Source organism: Grus americana, chromosome 6 (genome assembly GCF_028858705.1).
Source record: "Grus americana isolate bGruAme1 chromosome 6, bGruAme1.mat, whole genome shotgun sequence".
NCBI lineage: Eukaryota > Metazoa > Chordata > Aves > Gruiformes > Gruidae > Grus > Grus americana.
Genome location: NC_072857.1, coordinates 18400859 through 18427354, shown reverse-complemented (window position 1 = coordinate 18427354; position 26496 = coordinate 18400859). Strand labels below are relative to the sequence as shown.

The 26496-nt window shown below is 65.9% G+C and overlaps 3 protein-coding genes across 10 annotated transcripts; 2 read left to right on the top strand and 1 right to left on the bottom strand.

Moving 5' to 3' along the window:
• The first annotated feature begins 308 nt into the window (after positions 1–308).
• Positions 309–5542, top strand: LOC129208294 (gap junction gamma-1 protein-like). Of its 3 annotated transcripts, none has more exons than XM_054830783.1 (3): positions 309–613; positions 3213–4420; positions 4540–5542. In XM_054830783.1, exons 2-3 carry the CDS (start codon positions 3238–3240, stop codon positions 4545–4547), a joined length of 1191 nt encoding a protein of 396 aa, XP_054686758.1. In that variant the 5' UTR covers positions 309–613; positions 3213–3237; the 3' UTR covers positions 4548–5542. The 3 variants fall into 3 exon arrangements, with proteins under 3 accessions (XP_054686758.1, XP_054686759.1, XP_054686757.1); XM_054830784.1 differs by lacking the exon at positions 309–613 and adding an exon at positions 755–777; XM_054830782.1 differs by lacking the exon at positions 309–613 and adding an exon at positions 785–922.
• Positions 5543–6303: 761 nt separating this feature from the next.
• On the bottom strand, positions 6304–8368 carry INHA (inhibin subunit alpha). Its single transcript, XM_054830785.1, has 2 exons — positions 8036–8368; positions 6304–7349 (listed from the first exon to the last, which is right to left on the bottom strand). The coding sequence occupies exons 1-2, from the start codon at positions 8298–8300 to the stop codon at positions 6616–6618; spliced, it is 999 nt and encodes a 332-aa protein (XP_054686760.1). The 5' UTR covers positions 8301–8368; the 3' UTR covers positions 6304–6615.
• A 1434-nt stretch (positions 8369–9802) lies between these two features.
• Positions 9803–26486, top strand: OBSL1 (obscurin like cytoskeletal adaptor 1). Of its 6 annotated transcripts, XM_054830775.1 has the most exons (27): positions 9803–9896; positions 11115–12212; positions 12945–13214; positions 13424–13684; positions 14043–14348; positions 14460–14741; positions 14824–15099; positions 15234–15506; positions 17984–18256; positions 18646–18921; positions 19003–19275; positions 19617–19892; positions 20121–20396; positions 20486–20761; positions 21029–21310; positions 22105–22380; positions 22521–22796; positions 22881–23147; positions 23306–23575; positions 23658–23924; positions 24173–24439; positions 24755–24867; positions 25032–25185; positions 25289–25450; positions 25601–25705; positions 25835–26101; positions 26292–26486. In XM_054830775.1, exons 2-27 carry the CDS (start codon positions 11174–11176, stop codon positions 26297–26299), a joined length of 7071 nt encoding a protein of 2356 aa, XP_054686750.1. In that variant the 5' UTR covers positions 9803–9896; positions 11115–11173; the 3' UTR covers positions 26300–26486. The 6 variants fall into 6 exon arrangements, with proteins under 6 accessions (XP_054686750.1, XP_054686748.1, XP_054686751.1 ...); XM_054830773.1 differs by having other exon boundaries at positions 18646–19275; XM_054830774.1 differs by having other exon boundaries at positions 9811–9837; positions 18646–19275.
• Positions 26487–26496: the final 10 nt, after the last annotated feature.

The following is a 26496-nucleotide window of genomic DNA, read 5'->3' as shown; positions in this document are numbered from 1 at the left end:
CTAAGGGCACTGGGGATGCTGCGTGCTCAGCCCTGGTCCTGCTGCAGGGACCTGACCTGGGGTCCCTGAAGCAGCGCAGGCTTCAAAAGATTTGAAGCACGTTCCCACCACACAGGCACATTTTGCTCCACGTTTCCAACGTGTCTGGGACCACCTGTCCTATGGTGCCACCAGGTCCCTCCTTTCTTCCATCCTCTCTCATTCTCTTCACTGGGAGAGGAAGAATTTGGTGTTACGGGGTGCAGGAGGTTATTGTGCAGGAGACTCTCACAGCTGGAGTGCTGGCTCCCTCCTCTCCCCCTGTGGCCAGGCTTCCCAGTGCTCCTTCGGAAGGTGTTGCTCATCCTGCAGGCTGAGCCAGGGGCCTTGGGGCTGCTGCTGCACCAACGGGGTCCGGAGCGTTTCCCTACAGCGAGCAGGAAGCCTCAGCTTCGCACCTCGGCGGCGGCGGCGGCATCCCAGGAGCCAGCGAGCTCCCCGGAGGCAAAGGGCGGAGGGGGAGAGCCAGTCCACCGTGGGCTGGGAGCAGCCTCCGGGCGACGGGTGGGTTTCGGCGGCTGCCTGTAAAGCGGGGTGTGCCGCGGCTGATGTCGCCGACAGACACGATGCTCGGGTGAGTTTCGGCCGGGGTCGGCCCCTGCCCGCAGCGCTGCGCGGCCTCCCGAGCCGGGGCCGGGGTCGGGGTCCGGGGGCGGCAGCGCCCCGCCCAGCGGCTGAGTCACCCGGAGGGCACGGGACGGAGCGGGGCGGTAGCTCCGCGGCAAGTGGCACGGCTCGGTGCGGGGTGGTCGGTGCGCACCGGCGGGCGGGAGCGGGGCGGGGCGGGGCGGCCCCGGGCCCCTTTGTTCGGCGGGAGGCGGCGGCGCGCCGCCCCGCCGCTTTGTCCGCCGCCGCCGGCGGGAGCCGCTCGTCCCGGCGCGCCGTGAGTGGGGCCGGGGAACGGGGCGGGAGGGCGCGGGTCGGGGGGGCTGGGGTAGGCAGGTGGGGCAGGCGTCGGTTTCCCGGGAGGGCTGGGGGCGGGAGCTGCGGGCAGGGAGGCTGGGGCCGCGGGCAGGGGGGCTGGGGGGGGGGGGCTGGGGTCAGCAGGGCTGGAGGCTCCCGGTGGGCTGGGAACCCCGGGAAGGCTGGGGTCGGGGGGGCTGTGTCGCCAGGCTGGCCAGGGGTCAGTAGGTCCCAGCGTGAGCGGGACGGGGTCAGCGGGACGGGGGCCCCTGGGCGGGCAGGGGCTGGCGAGCCCCGGGGTGGGCTGCCCAGTGCTGGGGTGCAGGAGGCCCCGATGTGGGTGGAGAGATGGGGTCTCTGGACAGGGCAGGTTGGGGCGGAGGGGACAGGGGGCCCCGGGCAGGGGGACTGGGGGCCGGTAGGGCTGGGGCTGTAGGTGTAGGGCCTGGCCAAGGCACGTGGCGCTGGTCCTGGCTCACGGCATGGCCATGAGGCAGCGGGTGGCTTGGCCCCCGCCGCAGAGAGCTGGGCTCTGGCTACCCGCCCTGGGCGGGAGGAAAGGGTGCAGGGAGCTCTGTGCTGTGCCCACTGCAGCTCCTGACCCACGCTGTGGTCCGTCCCTGTGTCACCCCTTCTTGGCCACCATGGCAGTGCCCACGTGTGTGCTTTTGCTTTCCCTGGGCTTGCCAGCTCCCAGGGCTGCCCTCCTGCCCGGTCCCCCCATCTTGTCCCCTGCTCCAGCCCCTCACCCTGGGGTGGTGTGCTGCTGCCAGACAAGGGCTACAGGCAGACACAAAGCATCCCCCTTCCCATGGGGTCCTGGGGGATAGGGCCTCACGCTGGGGAGACGGAGCACCAGCGAGACCTTGCGGGGTGCCCAGCCACAGGAGGATGGTGGCCCTAATGGGTTGGGTTTGGGTCCCTGCTGCCAGCCCGTACCACCTCCTGCGGCTCAGCAGGCTCCACTGAGCATCAGGCTGTCAGCGAGAGCACGTCCTGGGTGGACGTGCTTGTGCTTGGAGGGGCTTTTCTGTTTAGATGAGATTGCTGGGAAGCAGGCTGAGCTAAGCCAAAAAGATCCTCTTACTCTGGACAATAGTGGCGTGAGTGCAGTGGGAGCCGTCATCCGCAGGGATGTGTCCTGGCTGGAGGCGACGGGATGGGGCTGGCCGGAGAGTAGGCGAGGTGTGGGGAAGGCTGGGGGCTCTGTGGGGACACATCCCCTCTGCTTATCCCGGGCAGCCCTGCCACCTGCTGCCCTGGCATCAGCTCATGAGCAAGCTGCCGAAACTGAGGGTGGTGGGGGATGCCTCCCCTTGTGTCTTCTCCTTTGGCTGGGAGCTGCAGCGCAGTCCTTGTAATTTCCTCCCCGACCTCCGGTGTCAGCTGCTTTGCCAGGACTTTGTGCAATTTCTTGGCTGCCCCATGCTGCCCCCCACCATTGCTCTCCTGCCTCCTGCTCTGCTGGGGGGGGTGTTCTGAGCACCGGCCACCACGGGCTTTGAGGGCTCGTAAGGATTGGGGCTTGGGATCCTGCAGGAGGGAGGGCACGGTGTGGAGATTTGATGGGGCAGAGTGATGCTGTGTCACAGCCAGCCCTTGAGGGAGAGCTCTGCAGGGTGCAGAGGACCTGGCTCGTGGGCATGTGGAGGGGGACGTTGTTTGGAGGAGCCCCCCTTGGCTGGGGCTCGGGGCTGGCAGCTGCAGCGGACCCTGCTGTGCTGCCCGCCTGTCGTCTTCCTCCAGGGGCCTGTGGACCCCCATGGGAGGGTGTGGGTGCTGGCGCAGGGTGCGGCACTAGTTGGGGAGCTGCCCAGGACCAGGTGGCAGACGGGTGCTGCGGCACTGGGGCAGAGGAGGCTGTGTCTGACCCCTGCCTGTTCCCTGACAATCCCCAGCTGGCGCTGCCCAGCGCTGCCGTGTTTAGCCTGGCCGTGGCTGTGCTGACTCTTCCCCCAGATGTGTCCTGCAGGGAACGGGTGAACATCACAGCCTTTCCCCTGCTCCCCAGGTCCCCTTTGCCCACCTGGCTGGTGGCAGGGTGGGAGTAGGATGTGAATGGGAGTGCAGGGAGGAGGCACTGGGAGGGGGATGCAGTTTTGGGGAGATGGGTGCCCACGCAGGGCTGTGTTTATGGGTCTGGTGGGTAAGGGAAGAGACGTCAGTGCTGGGAGAGGGGCAGGGCAGGGGTGCCAAGTGGTGGTTTGGGGGGGCTTGGTGAGACGCACGCGAGTTTGCTCAGTGCGTGATTGCCTGCCCCTTCCCCGCAGGATCTGAGCTCACTGCCTGGCCAGGATGAGCTGGAGTTTCCTGACACGGCTCTTGGAGGAGATCAACAACCACTCAACCTTCGTGGGCAAGATTTGGCTGACCGTCCTCATTGTCTTCCGCATTGTGCTGACAGCCGTGGGGGGTGAGTCCATCTACTACGACGAGCAGAGCAAGTTTGTCTGCAACACGCAGCAGCCCGGCTGTGAGAATGTCTGCTACGATGCCTTCGCCCCACTCTCCCACGTCCGCTTCTGGATCTTCCAGATCATCATGGTGGCCACGCCATCGGTGCTCTACCTGGGCTTTGCCATGCACCGCATCGCCCGCATGCCTGAGTCCTTGCGGCGCCGGGCGCCGGCAGCCCGGCGGGCACGCATGCCAGTGGTGCGCCGGGGAGCCGGGCGGGACTATGAGGAGGCAGAGGATGATAACGAAGAAGACCCCATGATCTTTGAGGAGATTGAGGTGGAGAAGGAGAAGAGCCCGGAGGGTGGAGAGAAGCATGATGGCCGGCGCCGCATCAAGCAGGATGGGCTGATGCGCGCCTATGTCCTGCACTTGCTGTGCCGCTCGCTGCTGGAGATGGCTTTCCTCTTTGGGCAGTACCTGCTGTACCGCTTCGAGGTGAGCCCCTCCTACGTCTGCAGCCGCAGCCCCTGCCCGCATACCGTCGACTGCTTTGTCTCCCGCCCCACCGAGAAGACCATCTTCCTCCTTGTCATGTATGCCGTGAGTGGGCTCTGCCTCTTCCTCAACCTCTGTGAGCTCGTGCACCTTGGCGTGGGGCGCATCCGTGACGCCCTGAGCCAGCCCGATGGCCCCTCGGTCCCGGCTGGTGGCAGCCCTGCGCCGCAGTACCCCAAGAAAGCCCCCAGCGCACCCCCCACCTACCACTCGCTGAAGAAGGAGCCGCTGCGAACCCCACTGCCCGACGGCAAGCTGGACTACCGGGAGAGCCTGGCCCAGGCGGCGGCAGCGGGGCGCTTCGCCTTGGCCGGGGCTCCCCCAGCGCACGAGCTGGACCGGCTGCGTGAGCACCTGCGCCTGGCCCAGGAGCACCTGGAGGTGGCCTTCCACCTCCAGCCCCCGCCGCGGCCCCCCAGCCCTGCCCGCAGCAGCAGCCCCGAGGCCAATGGCATTGCCGTTGAGCAGAACCGCCTCAACCTCGCCCACGAGAAGGGGACCACCGCCTGCGAGAGGACCACGGGTGAGCCTGGGAGGGGGATGGGTCTGGCTGACTGGGGTGGGGGGCTATGGGGAGCTGCCCCCAGGGAGGGGATGCCAATCCCCTGGTACGAGTGCTGACCTGCCTCTTGTTCTCCGCAGGGCTGTGAGTGCCATCAGCGACGACAGCGGTGTCTGCTGGAACGGCTGCCACCGCCACTACAGGACAGCCAGCCTGCCAGGAGCTCGGGGTGAAGGGTGACTCGCGCCTGCCCGGCAGGGCTGGCCAGGCAGCCCTGACCCGCTGGGCAGCAGTGGGCATGGGGGCCTTGGGTGACATTCCTACTTAATTTTCAAAAAGGGAATCTTATTTTTGTACATTTTTATAAACCTGTCAGCGTGTGCACCCTGGCATTTTTATACTCCACTCCCAATCTCTGCTCTGGCCCGGTGCCCCCCTGTCTCCTGTTTCACCCCCTTTTCCTCACCCACACCCATTTCCCACAGCATCTTCTCCTCACACCTCCCCGTGCCCTCCCATGCCCGCTGCCACCCACCGCTGTGCCGACTGGTGCTGTGCACGTGCGAGCCATGCTGGTGATGCTGGCATCGCCCCTGTGGTGCGGGGGTTTCGGGGAGCCGAGCCTGGGGTCCGGCTGGCTGGGCCAAACCATGGGGCAGGGCGCTGGGCCGGCATTATGCTTGAAGCGGAGGGGACGGAAGGGGTCCTGGCAGCACCACTGCCGGAAAGCGCCGATGCGGCCAGGGGGGCCGTGCTGTGCAGTGCCCTGGCACGGGGTTGCGAGCTGCGGGGCTGGCCTGCTCAGAAATGTCTGTGCAGAGGGCAGGGGCTGTCCTTCCCGACGCCTCCGCCTCGCTCCCGGCCGGCTGCCCTCGGACCAAAGCCCATCCCCTCCTGCTCTGGCCGCGGGGCTGGGACCCCCTGCGCAGGGCCAGACCCGGGTCCCATGGCGGGGGGACATGGTGTCCTGAGCCAGGCGCCAGCAGGGTGTTTCTGATCATCTCAGCCTGGGTCACACGGGGATTTTTGTAGCGTTACTTTTTACTCAGAAATGATTGTCACTCTGTTTTTTCTTCTTCTTTTTTTTTTTTTTTTTTTTTTTAATATCTATATTAGTAAAGCCTGGAGACGTTTTGTACTGAACTGCTGCATCCGGTCCTTTGGGAGGAAGGGGTGGGAAGGGAATCCTGCGCAGATGGGCTGGGGCGGGCAGCGCCTCCCGCCTGCCCTGGGCCCTCCCTGCTGCCCCGGGCTGACTCAGTCGTTCCTGCGGCACGGAGGCGGCTGCGGCCAGGGCAGCCTGCATCAGCCCAGGAGTGGGATTGCTCCGGCCGCATTCCAGCGCGGTTCTGTCGCCAGTGAGAGGCCCTGCGAAGGGCTTCCCCACACCTCCCCATCCTGCTGCAGCCAGGAGCTGAAGGGATGCTGTCCTGCCCGACACTCCCCTGCCCCATGGCTGGATCAAACCCAGCTACACCATGCCCCCATTTTGGCCAGCACACCCCAGTCCCCTCTCTGGGATCCTGGGTCAGAGCCAGACCCCTCTCACAGCGCTCACCCGTCCCCTCCCTCCTCCAGCCAAAAGTCCCCATGGAGCTTGCACCCCACTGCACAACCACGTTCCACCTCCGTGGCTGCCTGTGATGGAAGCTGCTGTTTCCAGGCTGTTTTGGTAAAGGGAACAGGTTTATTTCACTCATCCCCTTAAACTTTTCAAGAGGCTGTGCCACCAGCCACGCCACCGGTGCGAGGTCCTGGCGTGGGCTCGCCCTGGCACGTCCCGATCCCTGCCGCGGCAGCCTGGCCCTGCCTGGGTGCACCGGGAGGCTGTTGAACTCTGCAGCAGGAGCGGGACCCCCTTTTTATGGGGGGGGAAAATGCTTGAGGGAGAGCGGGGGGGGAGAAGCGGGGGCTGATCTGGTTGCAGACAGCAGGCTGGCTTCGGCAGGGAGTTGGTGCCTCCGCTGGGGGCTGTGCCTGTCCCAGCCCCGCCGTGCCTGGCTCGTTCTGGGCTGGGGACGGCCCTGGGGCAGGTCTGACGGTGGGACTGTACCCAGTGCAGCCCAAAACTCTAGCTTGCGCAGGGGAGGGTGGCACAGGCCAGACCTCCCCACTGGGTCCCTCTCTCTGGTCCCTGCTGTGCAGGGCTGGGGTTCCCCTGGGCAAGCGACTCCTCCTGGGTGGGATCGCGATCTGGGGCCGGGCTGCGGGATGTCCTAGACACAGGTGCAATCCTGGGCCAGGATATTGGGCACTGTCTCGTACTTGAAGGAGTACCCACCGTCAGAGGTGGTGCGGACGCGCAGGGAGCGCATGGTGCCAGGCAGGGCGGCACAGCAGAGCTGCACGCCCAGGCGATGGCTCAGCCCATGGCCCTCGGCACAGCTCCCGTGGCAGTAGTGGAAAACGAAGCTGCTGGGATGCACGATCCACTTGTCCCAGCCCAGCTCCTCGAAGGTGATGTTGAGGGAAGCTCGGCGGCAGTTGGTGTGGGCGGCCAGGTCCTCGGACGGGCGCTGCAGCAGGCTCAGGGCAGCCGGGGACCAGGGCATGGCAGAGCGGCGAGCCCTCTCGCTGCCCTTGGCGCGGGTGGTGGCCACTAAGAAGGGCATCTTGTCCGCCTCGGCGAGGCAGGGGCAGCCGGGGCAGCGCACCAGGAGCACAAAGAGTGGCTGCGAGAGCTGGGGCAGCAATGCCGAGGCGAAGTGAAACACCGTCCAGTGCTCGGGTGTCTGCACCACCGTGGCTGCCACCGGCACGCGGCCCTGCGGCGACAGGGTCAGCACGTCAGGGGCCGAGTGGTTTGGGGCAGCCGAGGGACCGGTGTAAAACCAGAGCTGGGCGGAGGTCATCACACGGCTCAGGGTGTGCGCCGAGGGCTGGAAGAGGTAGGTGAAAATCCCTTCTTCCTCCAGCAGCTTGTCTGGCTGCATGGGCTCGCAGGGCACGTCTGTGGGGAGGGGGGAAAGATGCTCAGGGCGCACACCCAAACTCAGGGAGGGTTCCTGATGCTGGATGGGAGGTGGGGTGTCGCAGAGGGTCCCCAGGGTGCTGGCAGGGTGCCTGGCTGCCGGTGCAGGCTGCGGCAGGGCGCGGGGGAGCTGATGACTGGTGCTATGCAGCAGCTGCTACACTGTGCCCTGCAGCCGAGCCCCGCTGTGCCCTAGGCTGGTCCATTACTGCTGCCCCTGTCCCCCAGCATCCTGCCCCATCTCCAGATGTCCTGCCCCATAGCTGGGCATCCTGCTCCATTCCCCCAGCATCCTGCCCTGTCCCTTAGCATCCCATCCTCCAGCACCCTGCCCCATTCCCTAGCATCCCACCCTATTCCACCGTGCCTGCTCCTCAGCCTTCCCCATCCCTCCACATCACACCTGGCCCAGCCTTGGGCACTCTCGTGTGCTGCCGGCCCCTCTCCCTGCCTGTGTCCTAGGCTGCTCTGCCTGTCCCTGCCTGCCATCCCTTTCCACCTCCTGACTCTCCATCATACCTTGCCTGTACCCCAGCCTGGCGTACCCTCTTTCTCTTCTCCTGCAGCACCCCACAGCAGCTCCTCTATCCTGTCGCATTCCCACTGTCCAAGCCCTCACCCTGCTTCACCTCTCCCCCCTCTCCATCCCACCAGGACGTTCTCACCTGTGGAAGGGAAGAGGATCACCTGGGAGGTGTCCTCCAGCTCCTCGGGCTCAACTTCAGTGTTTTCAAGGACATCTCTCCGGTGCACCCTCCTCGCGTCCTTCTGGGGCTCCTCCTGGAGAAGCGGGGGGCTCAGATGCTCCAGCACCCGTGTCCGCACCTTGGCCAGGATGAGCTGCCGGTCGGCACCAGCGCCGGTGCAGCTGGCCAGGGCAGCGGTGGGCAGCATGGCAGGCAGCAGGTGCAGGAGGAGCAGCATGACCATGGGGGACACAGCGGGCCGGCGGCTTGGGGAGCTCTGCCACGGGCTCCTGCCTGCCTGCCCAGCCCGTCTGCCCACTGTGCTCCCCCCGGGGCAGGGTGGCATTGAGACCTATCTGACACTGACGCAAATGTCTGCTCGTAGTGAATATTATCTCTGGGCAGCGAAAGCGCTGAGACGTCTGGAATGTGAGGACTGCAAGGACAGTGTGGTCTGGGGGGGGACGGCGCCTGGGCGGGGTGGGGGGGTGGGGATGGATGCTGCCAGGGCAGTGGGTGCATGGGGCTGGGGAGACCGGGCTGCAGGCAGGGTGCTGCCGTGAAGGCTTTCCTGTGCTGTCAGGGATAGAGGGGGTACCCTGGGCAAGCTTTGCAGCTGCCAGAGCCGGGTGCCCCCTGTGCTGAAGGAGCTGCAGATTTGGGGCTTCTGGGGGGACAGTGGGAGATAGCAGTGGCTGTGCACAGCAGGGACATCTGGGCAGGGCCTGATGGGGACCAGAGCCCTGCAAGGCCCCACGGTGGTGGGGTATGTTGGGGGTGACAGGCTGGGCACTTTTGTGCCAGGGATGGCTGGGATGCCCCAAGTTCACAGGGGAGCCAGGTCATGGGGAGAGGGCCCTGGGGAGGGCAGGCTGAGGTGGGGGAGCTGTGGCATCTCCAGGGCAGCCTGGAGGCTGGTGAGGACCTGGGGACCTGAAGCAAGGATGGCAAGAGGTCCCCTCACTGCCTGGGGCTGGGGAATGCTGGTCCAGCCTCAGAGGGAGGAGGAGGAAGAGGCAAGGCAGAGCCAGGCCAGTTGGAGACCCCACAGCAGCGCTGGGAGAAGGATCCCACGGTGCCCTTTGCATTGGCTGGTTGTGGGCTAGCTCCTGGGGCAGGAGCTACAGGAGGGGCGCAGGCTTTGAGGGAACCCAACATGTCCTGCTGTTCCTCCTGCCACTGCCTAATGGGGACAGCGCCATGTGCCCCCTATCCAGCAGCCCTGCCTGCGGGGGCGTGGGCAGCCTTTGTATGCCCACCACTCCTACAGCCCAGTGTCCCACACAGCATGGCTGTGCAGCATGTCCCATCCTGCGCAGCCTAGCATCTTGTGCAGCATCCAGCGTGGCACGTCCCACCCCATGCAGCATGTCCTGTGTGGCACGTCTCATCCCGCTGCAGCCTGGTGTCCCATGACATGCACCCCGTGCCGTGCGTGCCAAACTGTGCATCCCACACCATGCTCCCCATGCCATGCACCCTATGCCATGCGCCCCACGCAGTGTGTTGCCTCCTGCCGCAGGCTGACCCAGCACCAAGGCACAGCCGGGTTTGCAGCGCACTGGGACCCCGGAGGTGGAGCACTGCCTGCCCGCTCTGGGCCGGGTGTCTCTCCCACTGGGATGCTATACATAGGCCAGCCCTGCCCCAGCGAGGCGCTGAATGGAGCAGGCTCAGTCTTATCAACCCAGTGTGTCATCAGAGGGTATTTTTGGGGACAGCAGCTGCAGGCATTTGTAACGTTTGGTCCCTGCGTGCTGACACCCGGGAGTGGAGCTGGGGTAAGCGGCAGGAGCTGCTGCTGGCACTGGGAGACACGGGAGAGAGGTGGCGGAGTGAGGTGTGTGCATGGGGCAGGGGACTGGGCTGTGGGGTTGCATGGGGCAGTGTGATTGGGGAAGGGGGTGGTTGAAGGGGCAGTAGGGCAGCTGAGCCATTGAGGCTGTGTGTGTGCGTCTGCAGGAGCTGCTGTGGGGTGGCCTGTGGGTCTGGGAAGCGTGTGGCCAGGGAGGTGGCTCTTAATGGATGTACCATCCCAGGGGTAGGGGTCTGGGAGGAGAAGTTGGCCCTGGTCCCTGCCACTTCTTGGGCACCTGCCCTCTCCCACTGCTCCATCTGGCTCATTCAGGGAGTATTTTGGTTTCTCTTCCCCCAGCCCAAGGGAGACAGAGACGCCTCCGTCCCAGCCCCGGCCATGGCGCGGGCAGAGGCTGGGGTGTGCTCACCCAGGGGAGGCACGGAGCACCCTGCCCCGCTCGGGTCCCTGACGATGGGCAGGGTTACCCGCAGCACTGGGCCGCAGGCAGTGCCCTCCGACGGCAGGACCCGTCCCCCAGACCCCCCCTCTGCCCCCCGGGGCTTGAGCGACCGATTCTTTCTAACCGGGGCTTTTGATACCAAAGGGCTGGATCACTGGAGGGGAATCTGTTCCCGGGGGAGCACCCCTTTTCCCCGGGGCAGGTCCCTGGGGGACTGCCGGGTGCAGGGGGGTCCCTTGCCCCTCCGAGCCCGGGAGGAAGCGCCCGGATCCGGCCGGGGGCCTCCCGCCTGCCCGTGACAGCCCCGTATCAGCACCTGCCTGCTGAGCCAGCCCAGATGCTGCAGGAATGCGGCCCTGCCACCACCCGATACTGCAGGAATGCCCGGCGGGTGGGGAAGGGGCGGGCTGGGGCCGTCCTGCCTCCGCCATCCCCGTCCCCAGCACCCAGCCAGCAGCCGCCTGCGCTCCCCGTCTAGGCAGGGGTCCCCAACCCCCGGAGCTGGGGTCCCGTCTGAGACCCTGGGGCAGGCAGCCTGGGCTGTGGGCACACTGGCCTCTTGGGGTGCAAAGAGCCCCTCTTGTCACCTCTTCTGTTGCCGCTGGGCTGGGAAATGGGTGATTCGGGGCAGGAACACATCCAGCAGGACTGGGGTGCTCAGAGGAAGGGTGATCCTCCTGTGGCACAGGCTTGGTGTTGGGGGCTTCACTCCGGGCGGGGGTCCCTCCTGGTGGTGCTCCACGCCAGTCCCTTTGCTGAAGCCTGAGCCCCCACCACTGCTGGTCTGTACATCCCCCCAGGCTGATGATCCCCGCTGCTGCCCTGGCCAGCCGCCTGCTGTGACCCCAGGAAGGTAGCGATGGAGGGGTTCGGGGGAGCCCCCAGGTTCCTGGCCTACCCACGTGCCTTCATGGTGCAAAGTGGCGCTGACGCGGTCCTGAGCTGCCAGATCACGGGCAACCCCCGGCCGAGCATCCTCTGGGAGAAAGACAAGACCCCGATCGAGCCCTCGGACCGCTTCCACGTGGAGGCCAAGGGGGACCTGTACAGCCTGCTGGTGTCCTGTGCCACCCCCCAGGACAGCGGGCTCTACATCTGCAAGGCCAAGAACAGCGTTGGTGAGACCTATGCTGCAGCCACGCTCAAGGTGGAGGTGGGGGAGCCCCAGGAAGAGGGATGCTCAGGTGGTGAGGCGCCCACCTTCCTTGTTGCCCCCTCGTCCACACGGGTGTGCCGGGGGGAGGACGTGATGTTCGCCTGCAGGGTGTTTGGGCAGCCCTGCCCTGTGCTGGAGTGGGAGAAAGATGGACGCAAGCTCTCCGACATCTTTGAGAGCAGCCACTTTGCGGTGGGGCAGGAGCCAGAGGACTGGCATTTTCTGAAGCTATTTGGCGTCCGGCCCCCAGATGGGGGGGTGTACGTGTGCCGGGCACGCAGTGGCTCCCAGGAGGCCCTGGCTGCTGCCGTGCTCCTGGTTGAACCCTGGGTGCTGCCAGACAGGCTCCCTAATGGCTCTCCTGCTGATGGCCCCGAGCTGCTGGCAGAGCAGCAACAGCGGCGGCGGCGGCACGTGGCAGGACGGCATGCGGGACTGGAGCCCCAGGTGCCCAACGGCATGGTGCCGGCCACAGTGCCGGGGGCCAAGGCATTCGCCGTGAGTGCGGGAAAGCACGCCAAATTTCGCTGCTATGTCACCGGCAAGCCCAAACCGGAGATCATCTGGCAGAAGGACGGTGAGCCCCTCGTCCTCGGCCGCAGGCACCTCGTCTACGAGGACCGGGAGGGCTACTTCATCCTCAAGGTGCTGTACTGCAAACCCCAGGACCAGGGGCTGTATGTCTGCACCGCGTCCAACAGCGCTGGCCAGACCCTCAGCGCGGTCCAGCTCCAGGTGAAAGGTAGGAGTGCGGCCAAGCGCTGCCGGGGGTGGCCGGGCACTGTGGGGGTCTGGCAGGGATGCGTCTGTGTGAGCCCAGCATCCCTGGGCTCCCTCCTGCCCTGTGCAGCCCGGGTCACCCCAGGGTCCTCCGGGTTGGAAGCAGGGGATGCTGGGCTCTCCCGGGGAGCTGTCTCACCCTCTGTGCCCCTCTCTCCTTGCAAGCACGGAGGTGGTGTCTCTGGAGGGCTGCGGGTGTCCCCTGCGGGGACAGGGGACAGTGCCTTGGTGACAAATTCCCTTGGAAGTCCTGAGTGGTTTTGGCGGGCAGCCCTGCAGGGCACGGCTCCAAGCATCTGCACCGGTGGCAGCCCCATCCCCCAGTGCCACCCCACCAGCTGGGGACAGCCTGCGGCTGGGGTGACCCAGCACCTGGTGCATCTCCTGCCTGCACCCTGCTGCTCCCCTCCGCTGAGACGTCTGCTTTGGTCTGTTGGTGCGCAAGCTCCTGTGCCCCCCAAAACTCCCTGCTGAGGGGCTGGGGCATCGCTGGGTGTCCCCAGCCTGTGCCCTGGTTCCCCCCGCTCTGGGGTATGTGCTTCCCAGGGCAGTGCCCATCGCACGCTGGCCGAAGATGAGAGCGGCAGAGAGGGGCCAAGAGCTTGGCACCATTTGTGAACTGGGAGAGCCAAAGGGCTGTCAGTGGGTGCCGTGCCCTGCGCACCCCCTCAGCGTCTGTCTCTCCTGGTGGCAGAGCACCGGCTGCGGTTCCAGGTGCAGCTGGCAGACGTGGAAGTGGCAGAGCGGGAGGACGCTGTGCTGGAGTGCCAGGTGCCGCTGGAGACCATCCCCACCGCCTGGTACCTGGAGGACAGGGAGCTGCAGCCCAGCCACAAGTACGTGATGGAGGAGCGAGGCGTGCTGCGGCGCCTGACCATCCGTGATGCCCGCACCGATGACGATGGCATCTACCTCTGCCAGATGAAGGACAAGGGGCGCAGCATTGCCGAGGTTTCTGTCCGAGGTGGGGGCAAATCTCCAGCAGTATGGCTTTGCCTTCCTATCCTCCTCCTTGCCAGGCTCCCCACTGCCCCTGCATCTGCCTTCCCACCATTTGGCTGTGGTGCCTGCTGCCGCCTCTCCTGGACCTTCTCCTCCTCCTCTGTCCCACCCTGGGGAGCTCAGCCCAATCTTCAGCATCCCTCCCCAGCCCTCACACATCTCTTCCCGTAGGGGTGATCACGAAGCGGCTGCCACGGAAGCTGGATGTGATGGAGGGGGAGAACGCGGTTTTCTGCGTGGAGACGCGGGAGGCATTGGAGGGGATCTGCTGGAGCCGGGACGGGCTGGAGCTGCAGGAGTCACCCTGCACAGTGCTGAAGAGCTTCGGCAGGACGCACCTCCTGGTACTGGTGCACGTCACCCGCCAGGATGCGGGCATCATCTCCTTCGCCGTCGGGGAGTCGCAGACGTCCTCCCAGCTCCGGGTCAAGTGTAAGCCCCAGGCTCGGAGGTGCCCCAGGTCCTCCATCCTGCCCATTCACAGTGGGTGACATGGGGAAGAGACAGGTTGGGCACCCACTGTGCTGGGGACATGATGCTGTGATGGCTTTTTGGGGAAGGGGGCTTTTAGCAGGGCTCCGGGGCCCCAGTTTCTCTGGCACTTACAAACCCTTGTAACCAGCACCGTGCTACATGGGAGCAAGACCATCCTCTCCATGTTTTCCATCCTCTCCATCAGAGAGAGGATTCCCAGAGAAACAGGCTGTATAGCCCCACTCAGCCCTTCTGCCACCCCGCCAGGAGCCTTGCTGCCCGTCCCCAAGCAGGCAACACGCGCTGTGACTTACAGGTGTGAAGCGTGACCCCCCGAGTGCGCCGGTGGCAGCTGAGATGAGCGCGGCAGAGAGCAACGTGGCCTTACTGACGTGGTGCCCCGCACCCGACGCCAACCTCCGCCCCCCCGGCCGCTACCTGCTGGAGCGGCGGGAGGCAGTGGGGGGTGAGTGGGTGCAGTGCCTCACCACTGACTTGCCTGGTCGTGTGCGGGTGCTGGGTGACAGCGTGCCCCGCGAGGCCGACTACTGCTTCCGCATCTGCGCCGCCAATGAGCACGGCAGGAGCAGCCCCGTGGAGTTCCCTGGCTCTGTGCACCTGGGTGAGTGTGCCGAGTTGGGGACCCCCCCCAGGACCCAGCTCTCCCCAGGGGCCAGCCGGGATGTTGTGGTGCTGCTGGCCAGTGCCAGGGCTGAGTCTAGCTACACTTCAGCTCCGGCAGCTCACCTGGAGAGGGGTCTGCAGGACGTGCAGGTGCGGGATGGCGAGGATGCACGGTTCTCCCTGGAGCTGTCGGCGGCAGTGCATGGTGCCTGGTTCCTCAACGGCGCTAGGCTGGGCGAGGAGGGGGAGGCTGCGAGTGGCCGGTGCTGTGTGCAGCACCGTGGGACGGAGCACTCGCTGCTGATCCGTGAAGTGCGGCTGGCTGACAGCGGTGCCCAGGTCACCTTTGTGTCTGGTAGCGTGCAGGACTCGGCCATGCTGCATGTGCAAGGTGAGCGGCATCGGGCTGGGGGAAGAGCAGCAGCAGCTCTCGTGCTGGAGGATACTGCTCACCCCTCCACGATGTCTCTCAGCCCCGCAGGTCCGCATCACCCTGGTTCCTGAGGCCGAGTGGCTCAGGGAGGTGCCAGCAGGGCTCCCTGTGCTGCTGGAGTGCCAGGTGTCCCCCCCGGCTGCCCCTGTTCGCTGGCTGAAGGACGGTGAGGCCGTGCCCTTGGACGACGTTATTGCAGTGCAGGTGGAGGGCTGTGTGCGGAGGCTGCTCCTCCGCTCAGCGGGTCCCTCAGACACCGGCGTGTATACCTGCGACGCCGGGGACAATGCTGTGAGCTTTGTGGTGACCGTGACCGGTGAGCTGGGGACCACGTGTGGGAGCCTGGACCACCTTCTGACAGTGCTCCTGCCCCTCTTCTTGCCCCCATGATGGGGCTGAAAGCTGCCGTCATTCGGGTGCCTGTGCTGAACCCCACGTCATCCCCGGCAGAGGCACCAGTGAGGATTGTCAGCTCCAATGAGGAGGCCCCCCACGCCTACACAGCCGGGCAGCGCGTGGAGCTGTGGTGCCAGCTGTCCCGTCCGGCGGCCCCGGTGCGCTGGTACAAGGACGGGGAGGAGGTGGAGGAGGGCGAGAGCCTGGTGCTGGAGCAGGAGGGGCCGCGGCGCCGGCTGGTGCTGCCCTGTGCCCGGCCGCAGGACACGGGGGAGTTTGTCTGTGACGCCGGCGGGGACTCCGTCTTCTACACCGTCACCGTGGCAGGTCAGTGCGATGCAGGCGGGCTGGCGGGGTCACCTGTTGGGGGGCTGCAGGGTGCTGCAGCACAGGTTGCTGTTGGCGTCCCTGTCACTTGCTGCTCTGGGGATGCTCATCAGCGATGCTCTTGCCAGGTCCTCACCAGCCGGTTGGTTGGTTCATTGGGCAGGGGTCTTTGTGGCAGCTTTGGTGTGTAAAATCAATGGGACTGACTGGCAAAGGGGACATGTTGCTCTGCCAGTCCAAAACGCTTGGGTGCCCGAGGGCTGGTGCCCAGGACCCTCAGGCTGGGGTGTTTGCCGGACCTCTCCCATGGCCAGTAACCAAGCCCTCCTCCAAGGTCCTAAAAATAGTGGGTAGAAGCACTCAACACCTGGTGTGGGGGTGACTCCTGGTTGGACATCGCTCTGACAGACAGTGTTAATTGCTGACTTGAAAATTAGAGGTTGCCTGGATACCGATGATTGGGTGGTGTTTGCTGGGTGCGAGCTGGGGACAGCATCCTGCAGCGGCTGCCCCGGCCATGGAGCGGCTGCTGGCATCGCCGGCTGGCAGAGGATAATGAAAGCTGAAAGCGAGTGAAAGACTTCCCCTTGCTGGCCCCGAAACCCACAATCTCGCAACCACAGGAAGGTGACCGGGGGCAGAGCTAAAGCCTGGTTAAAAGGCTCCGTGATCGCAGCAGTAAAACCTCTCCACGGTGTTAATGTGTGGCAAAGTGCTGAAGCTGATGGCAGAGGATGTAGGAGTGAAGATGGGATGAGTGATGAGAAATGCTGGAAGAGTCAGTGAAGTGACCACCGGGAGGGTGAAGAAATGAGGGGTTTAGCGTGATAAAGGCAAAATCACCAGCAGGAAGGACAGGCAGTGTGTGCTCTGGGCAGAGGCAGGAGGCATCGTCCTCCCCGCAGGGGTGCTGGGCATGGAGAGCTCAGCTTCCCCAGGGTGGGAGGGGGAAACACCATCTGCTGAAGCTCAGCCTTTCAGCTGAGCAGCTTTGCATAACTTAGATGGAAGGCTCTTAGAGAAGCTGGCTCAGTTCGATCAGGATTCGGCCATCGGTGTCATCAGTGGGGCTCGGTGCATGCGCCAGGAGGCTCAGGCTGGCACCCCACTGGCATGAGTGCCAGGCTGGCTGCTGCAGTCAGCGCTGCCGTGGCACGTTTGGGTTTCCCCGAGGCATCCCAGCTATCCCCCAGGGGCTGCTGTGGCACGGAGCCCGCCTGGCTCAAGCCTGGCCACCCCTGCATGCCTCCTGGTTTTCCAGCAGCTGCCGAGCGCCGGGGATCCCTCAGAGCTGGCGGCGGGGCTGGGGCCGGAGCAGTGCTGCCCACCGAGGGCTGGCACATCACCCCTTCCTCATTTTGGTGCTGCTCAACTTCTCCAGCTGCACTTCAGCGATGTGATTGCTTTTAGCAGGCCCAGGGAGACAGGCAGCTGCCGAGTGTTTGATCAGGGAGCCGGGCGGATGCAGGCTCAGCGTGGTGCAGGTTGAATGCTGCAAACCGGCGCCGCGCCGTTCTCACGCGCTGCGGGGCTGCGGTGCGCTGCTGAGCCTGGGCCTCGCAGCTGGAAACTGTCTGGGAAGTTTGCAGCCCGGATGCCCAGCACGGGGCAGGTCACTGCTTGGCTGCCAGCGTGCTCTGGTGTTGGCTGTGCCCCGCGCCTGCACGGAACCATGGGCTGGCTGAGCACCACGGCACAGTCTGGACCAGCTACAGCCCACTGCAACGCGCGTGGCCGGGCAGGTGGTGCTGGCTGCTGCAGGCAGGGGCCGCATCCTGACCTCCTCCCAGGAGAGAGGAGGGCTGGTCACTTCATGCTTGTACTGGGGACTCTCTGGCTTTAGAGGTCTGGCTCAAGTCAGTGGGGAGATGTGAGCAGTGGCGCACATTTCGTGTGTAACCCATTAATGGTGGCGTTCAGCGAGCACTGCCATCTGGCATGGTGTCCCGGTGAGCCAGAGGGGTGGGGATGCTGTCTGCAAGCGAGCCACACGCCTGTGCTGCGGTGTGAGCAAATGCCAAGGGCTGAGCCGAGACAGAAACACCAGGCGGGAGCTGGTGGCCTCCAAAATAGGGAGAGAGGTGAAGGGGTGGGCAGCCGCCGGCAGGACAGCCACAGGGGTTGATGCTGGCACCACAGACGGCAATTAGCAGTGCTGGGGCTTGCTAACGAGGCACTTGCCTATCTACATTCCCCCTCCCTGTCCCTCAGCTCTGTCCCTGGGCAGAGGAGGGCAGGTACCACAGGAGCCAGGGCACGGCAGCGATTTACAGCCAGGCTGGAAGCTGGGTGCTCCTGGGTGCGGAGCAGAGGGAGCCCCGGGCAGGGCAGCCCAGCTGCTTGTGCTATGCAGGACGCAGTTCCAGCCTTAAACCCAATGAGCTGGTGAAGCCACTGTTCCACGCAGGGCCATGACTGCCACCATCACCCCCTCTGGTCTTTATATCCCAGCCGAGCCCCATGTCTCTCCCTGGCAGAGGCACCAGTGAGGATTGTCAGCTCCAACGAGGAGGCCCCCCACGCCTACACGGCCGGGCAGCGCGTGGAGCTGTGGTGCCAGCTGTCCCGTCCGGCGGCCCCGGTGTGCTGGTACAAGGACGGGGAGGAGGTGGAGGAGGGTGAGAGCCTGGTGCTGGAGCAGGAGGGGCCGTGGCGCCGGCTGGTGCTGCCCTGTGCCCAGCCGCAGGACACGGGGGAGTTTGTCTGTGACGCCGGTGGGGACTCCGTCTTCTACACCATCACTGTGGCAGGTCGGTGTGATGCACAGCTACGGCCCTCTCCCCCTTCTCCCTCTGCCCTGGCTCCCTGCTCATGCTGCTGTCCCACTGGAGCTGCAGCATCTCGGCTGCCCCTCGGCTCCTCGTGAGCAGCTCCTTGCCCGTGCCCCTGGGCTGGATGGGGATGTGAGCAGGGGCAAGTCAGCTGCTCCGTCTCCTCCCAGAGCCCTGTGCCGCACCACCTCTCCGCACCCCAGGGCACGGCCGTGCTGCCTGCCTGTGGGTTTTCCCACCTTGCACCCCAGCCCTGGTGCTCCCTCAGCCTTCAGCTGCCAGTGCCGCAGGGCTGGGACAGCCCTGGCTGCTTGGCCCCAGGGCAGGTAGGATGGAGGCCAAGTGACACAGGGTCTTGGTCCTCTCAGCCCCCCAGGTCCGCATCACCCCAGTCCCCAAGGCACAGCAGCTCCAGGAGGTGCTGGCAGGGCTGCCTGTCGTGCTGAAGTGCCAGGTGTCCCCTCCGGATGCCCCCGTCCACTGGCTGAAGGATGGCGAGGCTGTGGTCCCAACCGAGGTCTTGGCCATCTGCTCGGAGGGATGCTCGCGGAAGCTACACATCCCCGCAGCCGTGCTGTCTGACTCTGGGATGTACACCTGCAATGCTGGGGACGATGCCACCAGCTTCAGGGTGACCGTGAGCGGTGAGATGCCCTGGGGGTGCCCGTCCTCCTGTGGGGCTCACCTGCCACCATGGCTGAGCCCCCCCATGTGCTCCCCGGCAGAGGCACCAGTGAGGATTGTCAGCTCCAACGAGGAGGCCCCCCACACCTACATGGCCGGGCAGCGCGTGGAGCTGTGGTGCCAGCTGTCCCATCCAGCGGCCCCGATGCGCTGGTACAAGGACGGGGAGGAGGTGGAGGAGGGCGAGAGCCTGGTGCTGGAGCAGGAGGGGCCGCGGCGCCGGCTGGTGCTGCCCTGTGCCCGGCTGCAGGACACGGGGGAGTTCATCTGTGATGTTGGGGACGTGTCTGTCTCTTACCACATCTCAGTGGCAGGTTGGTGGCACAGCAGGGATGTCCCAGGAAGGGCAGTGCTGCCCCGGCTCTGTCCCATGGGGTCTGCAGTGCTGCTGCCTGCCCTCAGCATCGCAGAGGGGGGGGGATGCAGCTGCATCATCTAGGGGCTGGTGGGTGCCCCCCTCCAGCCGTGCTGGGCTGGCATGGCGTGCCTGCCGCCTCTGCCTGGAGCAGCTCCTGCCCCTTTGCACTGGGGCGAGAGGCTGTAGCATCTGCGCAGCCCCATGGGGACAGGGACGCAAGTGACAGTAAGTAGGGATGGCAGAGCCAGATGCAGTGCAGAGAGCGGGTCTCACACCCTTCCTCTGCGTCCCCGGCAGAGCCGCCAGTGAGGATCCTGCACCCTCCACAGCGCTCGCTGGAGCTGTCAGTGCAGGCGCCGGGGCGTGTGGAGCTGCGGTGCGAGCTCTCCGTGCCGGATGCTCCCGTGCGCTGGTTCAAGGATGGGCTGGAGGTGGATGAGACTGACAACCTGCTGCTGCTGGTGGAGGGGGCCTGGCGCTGCCTCCTCATCCCCAGGAGCAGCACGGAGGATGCGGGCGAGTACATCTGCGAGAGCAAGGATGAGGCTGTCTCCTTCGATGTCAAGGTGTCAGGTCAGTGGGGACCCAGGACCAGGGAGGTGCTGATGGGACTCCAGCCCACAGGGTCTTTACCAGCCTGGGTGAGGGGGACCAGCTCCTCTGTAGGGATGGAGCCAGTGGATGCCAACCTGGGTGCTGGTCTACCCAGCATGGGTGCTCGCCTGGGGCTGGCAGCAGAGGCATCCCCAGGGCTGCGTGGTCCCTGCACTGCTTTGCATCATGGCCACGCCACCCTTGCAGAGCCACCAGTGAGGATCCTGCAGCCCCGCAGACCTCCCCCTGTCGTGATGGTGGCCCCAGGGGAAACGGTGACGCTGGGTTGTGAGCTGTCCCGCGCGGATGCGCTCGTGCACTGGGCCAAGGAGGGCGTCAGGCTGGAGGCTGGGGGCAGCCTGGTGCTGGAGGAGGAGGGTGCCCACCGCCGCCTGCTCATCCCTGCGGCCCGAGCGGAGCACTCTGGAAAATATGTCTGCGACGCCGCCGATGACACAGTGACCTTCACTGTCCAAGTTTCAGGTGAGCAAGAGGCTAGGGGAGAGCCTGGCGGGGCGTGCTGGGTGCATGGACCACGGAGACCCCAGCTCTGTTGGTGTTGGGTGCTGCAGACCCACTGGTCAGGATCCTGGAGAGGGATGTCCTGCCGACCCGCCAGCACTGCCGGGCCATGGAGGACCTGGTGCTGGAGGTGCACCTGTCGCACGCCCATGGGGAGGTGAAGTGGTACAAGGATGGGGAGAAGCTGCAGGACACGGGGCGCGTGCGGCTGGAGGAGGATGGGGCACGCCGCTCACTAGTCATCCTGGGCACCACGGGCAGGGATGCAGGGGAGTATCTCTGCGACACTGGTGATGACAGCATCGTTTTCTTTGTCACTGTGGAAGGTGAGAGGGAGGTCTCGAGGGGGTGGCCAGTGGGGCAAGGACCGAGGTGGGTCCCTGGCTGCTGCCAGACTGGTGTGGGGCTGGGCTAGGTGGCAGCAAGCATGAGTAGGCTGGTGGGGGGACACGGGGAGTGGGCTGTACCCATGCAGGGGCTCTGTGGAACCCCTTGTGCTGCCCAGCTGCAGCCAGAGGAGGTCCGGAGAGGATCCAGCCATTGCAGCACCCGGCACAGGCTGCTGCTCCCATGGTGACAGCCCATCTCTCCAGTCCCAGAGCCACCGGTGACCATCGTGGGCAGCACAGGTGCTGTAGAACATCGCTGCCTGGTGGCCGGGGAAGACCTGGTGCTGGCTTATGAGCTCTCCCGGCCTGACGCCACCGTGCGCTGGCTCCGGGATGGCCAGGAGGTGCAGCCAGGTGAGCGGGTGCAGGTTGAGGTCCGTGGGGTGCTGCGGCAGCTCACCATCCATGGGGTGCAGCCCGGCGACTCAGGGTGCTACATCTGCGACGCTGCCAGTGACCGTGCAGTGATGAGCGTGGAGGTGTCAGGTGAGCCGGCAGGAGCTCAGCGCCCTGGGGACCCCCAGCACAGTGGGATCATGCTGCAGCCCTGGGCGAGGGGAGGGGAAGCCTCTGTGACTCCACTGATGGCGGGGACCAGTGCAGCAGCATGGCAGGGGAGGGCAAAAGGCCTGTCCCCAACCCTGCAGGAGCTGTCGGCCAGGAAGGGGCACGTCAGGGTCGCGGCAAGACACGTCCCTCCTGCCTCCCGCAGCCAGGGGCTGGTTAAATTTAGCCTTGGCCGGCTCCCAGGCGCCGCTCCTCCTGCTTTGGCTGCCAAGGGCTGAGCTCAGCCCCGACCCTTATCAGCAGGAGATGGAGGGCTGGGCAGGATGGGAGAAGGCCTGGCACAGGCAGGTGTCCCAGCTCCCCAGCAAGGCTCTCGGGATGGGGGACACACTGAAATTAATGGCCCCAACCTGGCAGCTGAGCTGCCCGTGCAGGGAGGGATGCAGGAGCGATGGGGTCTGCTGCTGTCCCTGCCTGGGGCCCCTTCCCTGAGGGGACCCTGAGCTGCCAGACCCTGCCAGCCTGCACATTTGCCCCACCAGGACCCCTGGCTGGTCCCACCGTGCCCCCCAGCCAGCCCCACAGCAACCCCCAGCCACTCACAGCATCCCACAGCTGGATGCACCATGACCCCCGTCAGCCCCACAGCCCTCCTGCCCCACGGCGACTCGCTGTGGGCATTGCCGCCTCTCCACTCACAGCAGTCCCATGCCTGCACTGCCCCACGCCACGGGGACACTCCTGATCCCTACCTTGTCCCCTGTGCCCCCCAGCCCAGCCCGTGCGCATTGTCAACAAGGAGGAGGTGCAGAGCCCACTGGAGGTGCTGGAAGGGGACAGTGTGACGCTGGTGGCCCAGCTGTCTCCGGAGACAGCAGCGGCACAGTGGCAGAAGGACGGACAGACGCTGCGCTCGGGCGGGCGGCTGCTGGTGTGCAGCGAGGGCCCCGCACGCAGCCTCACCATCAAGCAAGCGGAGCTGGGCGACAGCGGCATCTTCCTCTGCGATGCCGGTGATGACGAGGTGAATTTCACGCTGCATGTGAAAGGTGAGCCTGGAGGTGTCCCTCTTCACCCATGCCAGGGGGCAGCAGCAGTCCCCTGCCCTGCGCCGGGATGCTTTATGCCCCCATCCCACGCCGGTGCCACCAGCGGGGACACGGCTAAGCCCGGTGCTCCCCTGGCACAGAGGCGCCCATGCTGTTCGTGAACAAACGGGAGGAGCGGGAGAAGCTGCTGGTGCTGGAGGGTGGCAGCGCCGTGCTCTCTGCCATCGCCTCCACGGAGCGAGCCGACGTCACCTGGCTGGGCCCACAGCAGGCAGCGGTGGCTGGCGAGCGCTGCGAGCTGCGGCAGGACGGCCGCGTGCACAGCCTCGTCCTCTGCAACGTGGCCAAGGAGGACGCCGGCATCTACACCTGCCTCTCCCCTCATGACCAGATGCAGTTCGACGTGAGCGTCCGAGGTGGGAGGTGGTGGGGCGGTGGGGGTGCCCGGGGATCCCCCTGTGGTGGCAGCAGGTGCCAACACGGGGGGTTTGGCCATGCAGAGCTGCAGGTGAAGTTCCTGCGTGGGCTGTCGGACGTGCGTGCCCGGCAGGGCGAGCGGGCGGTGCTGTGGTGTGAGCTCTGCAAGGCGCGAGGTGACGTGGTGTGGCGGAAGGATGGGCGGGCGCTGGCGCCTGGCCCCCGCCGGCAGATCATGGCGGAGGGGCGAGAGCGCTCGCTGGTGCTGAGCCCTGTGGAGCCTGAGGATGCGGGCGAGTACTGCTGCGAGTCCAACGATGACCGGACGCTGGCGATGCTGACAGTGCAGGGTGAGCTGTGCCCGAGGCTTGGCCACCACCCCGGGGGCTCTGGTGCTGTGGGGCAGTGGGGAAGCCGGACATGGCAATGACATGGGGGGTGCAGGGATACTCAGTGGCTCTGCAGGACAGGGGGTCCCTCGTGCCGTGCCCTGACGCCCCAGCTGTAGTCCCCAGGGTGGTGGAGATCATCACGGAGCTGCAGAGCCTGACGGTGCTGGAGGGGGAGGACGCCACCTTCAAGTGCCTGGTGTCCCCCGAGGACGTGGCTGTGACCTGGCAGCTGAACGGCCAGCCTGTGGTCCCCAGCGAGCAGCTGCTGGTGACGAGGAGCGGGCTGTGCCACAGCCTCACCCTCCGGCACTGCCAGCCGTGCGACACGGCCACCGTGACGGCCAATGCCGAGGGGCTGGTGAGCACGGCCCGGCTGAGCGTGCAAGGTGAGGGGGAAGGAGCCGGCTGGGGCACAGCCCGGGGCACAGCCCTGGCACCGGACACTGACCCGGCGCTTGGGCCATGCAGAGGCACAGGTGCTGTTCGTGCGGAAGCTGCGGGACGTGGTGGCAGAGGAGCAGGGGGACGCGTGCCTGGAGGTGGAGGTGAGCCACGAGGCTGCTGAGGTGCAGTGGCTGAAGCAGGGCGTCCTCCTCCAGCCGGGCAGCAAGTACCAGCTGCAGGAGTTAGGGCGCCGACGCATCCTCACCATCCGCTGCCTTGTCCCTGCCGACCGTGGCACCTACCGCTGCGAGAGCCTGCACGACCGCACGCAGGCCAGGCTCTGCGTGGAGCGTGAGTACTGCTCACGGGAACGGGCAGAGCACCTGCCTGCTGCAAGGCTGCTGCAGGCTGGAGGAGGGAGCGTGGGCAGAGCTGGAAGGAATGGTCAAGCAGGGAGGTGAGCGTGGGCATCAGGGATGGGCAGAGGTGGGTGTTTAGTAAAAAGGACTAGATTTAGGGGATCGGTCCATCAAGCACAGACTGGGGGGGTGGGGTCTGGGGTGGAGCGGCACCCGCTTGTGGACACAGGTCCCTTGCAGCCCGGAAGGTGTCGATCCGGATGCCGCTGGCAGATGTGGAGACCTTTGAGAAGGAGACGGCCACCTTCCACCTGGAGCTGTCTCACCCCGACGTGCCTGGGGTCTGGACACGGGACGGCATCCGGGTGAAGCCCAGCAGCACGTGCCGGATCAGCGCCACGGGCTGCAGGCACAGCCTGACGCTGGAGGGGCTGGCACTGGAGGACTCGGGCACCGTCACCTTCACTGCTGACATGCTGCGTTGCAGCGCCCGCCTGCTTGTGCGCGGTACGGTCACTGGGGCAGGCACCGGGGGGGCACGTGGCACTGGCGCTGCCCATCCTGCAGCCGTTCGGTGCCAGGGGAGATGCCAGGGCTGAGCTGGGCCACTCCAGGCATAGTGTCCCCCTGTCCCCAGGGAGATGTGAGCTCAGCAGTGGGGACCCCCTGGCCAGGGTCTGGGTCTAGACCCAGCTGGGACACCGGCGATGAGTGTTTGCCCATGGCGGTGCCCCAGGAAGTGCCACCCTCACAGCATGCTGAGATGCTCTGGGCATGTCTTTCCCCTACCAAACCTTCCCACCCTGTGTCCTCTCCCCTCAGAGCCTCCAGTCACTATGGTGAGGGTCCCACGGGACCTGGGGGTCCCGGAGACAGGGGTCGCCAGCTTCGAGTGCGAGCTGTCTCGCCCCAGCATGGAGGTGAAGTGGTTCAAGGTGAGGGTTTGCCTCGATCCCTTCCAGCAGCGCCTGGTCGCATCCTCCTCCCTGCTTTGCCCCCTGGCTGCTGCCCTCCCTGCCAGGGCTGTGGGCAGGGGAGGGGGGTGTGAAGCAGCGGGGTGCTGTCTGCTTGCACCCCTGAGCACATGCTCCCTGGGCAGGACGGGCAGGAGCTGCGGCCGGGGCCCAACTGCCGCATCTACTCCGCGGGTCGGCGCCGCGTCCTGCAGCTGAACCGCTGCGAGCTGGCCGACGCTGGCATCTACACCTGCGATGCAGGCGACTGCCGGGCCTCTGCCACGCTGCACGTCCAGGGTACGGCCACCCCTCGTTTGGGAGCATGCGCACCCCCCCAAACCCTGCGCCACCCACACCCCCTGGCCCTTGGCTGCCCTGGCACTCTGCCCCTTGCCCACAGAGCGCCAGGTCCGCATCGTGCAGGAGCTGCAGGACGCCCAGGTGCGGGAGGGTGACAATGCCGTCTTCACCTGTGAGGCTTCACACGGGGACGTGAAGGGCGAGTGGTTCCGGGATGGGGAGAAAATCAAGGTCTCCAGTACGGTGAAGATACGGCAAGAAGGTGGGGGTGCAGGCAGCCCCACGCCCACTTTGGGGCTGGGAGGGAGCGAATTCAAGCAAGGGGAGTTTGTGTGGACAAAGGGGGGACCATGCCTCCCGCCTGCCGTGGGTGCCCATCACCATCCCCTTGAGCCGGCCTCTCCCTCCCCAGGGACCCGGCATTTCCTGCTACTCTGCGGCGTGCACCCTGAGGACGCAGGACTCATCCGCTTCGTGGCCGGGATGGTTGTCTCGGAGGCCAGCCTGCGGGTGGAAGGTACCGGCGTGGGGTGCGAGGGCCGGCCGGGCTCCAGCACCGGGGCTGGGGCGCACCAGGGCCGGCTCGTGGGGTCCCCATGGGAGCCTGCTCGCCCCACGATGCCGACGGCTCTCCCCCGCCCGCCAGCGCTGCCCATCCGGATCGTGAAGCCACTGCGGGACAAGACGGTGCTGGCGCGGCACAAGGCGACGCTGGAGTGCACCGTGTCCCACGCCCGGGGCCGGGTGCGCTGGCTCCGCGGGGAAACTGAGATCTTTGCTGGTGACAAGTATGAGATTTGCAACCTGGACTGCTACCGCACGCTCATCATCCACTGCGTGGGCCCCGAGGATGAGGACTCGTACACCTGCGACGCCTTCGACGACCGCTCCACTGCCCGGCTCCTTGTGGAGGGTGAGGGGGCACCACTGGGGGCTGGTGGTGCCACAGTGCCTCGCAGCAGAGGGACACCAGGGGTCTGTGCGCTGGGGTGGAGATATGGGACCAGGGGTTTGTGCCCCCCTTTGCTGGGACACCCCTTTTGGGTGCCCCACCAGCTCTGGGGATGCTGCAGGTCTCCCGTTGACTCCCATTGTCCCCACAGGGAGCTAGGAGCCAGGATGTGGCACCCAGGGGCTGCACACAGACTGATGGACCCTGCTGCTGGGAGATGAGGTCATGCTTCCCCTGGGATGTATGGACACACAGACACTATCCCCAGCCTGCTCCGGCCTCAGGGTTCTGCATTAAACGGCATTTTTTTCTGACATGGCTTCTTCTCCCCCAGCGAGCCCTGGTCCTAATTAGGA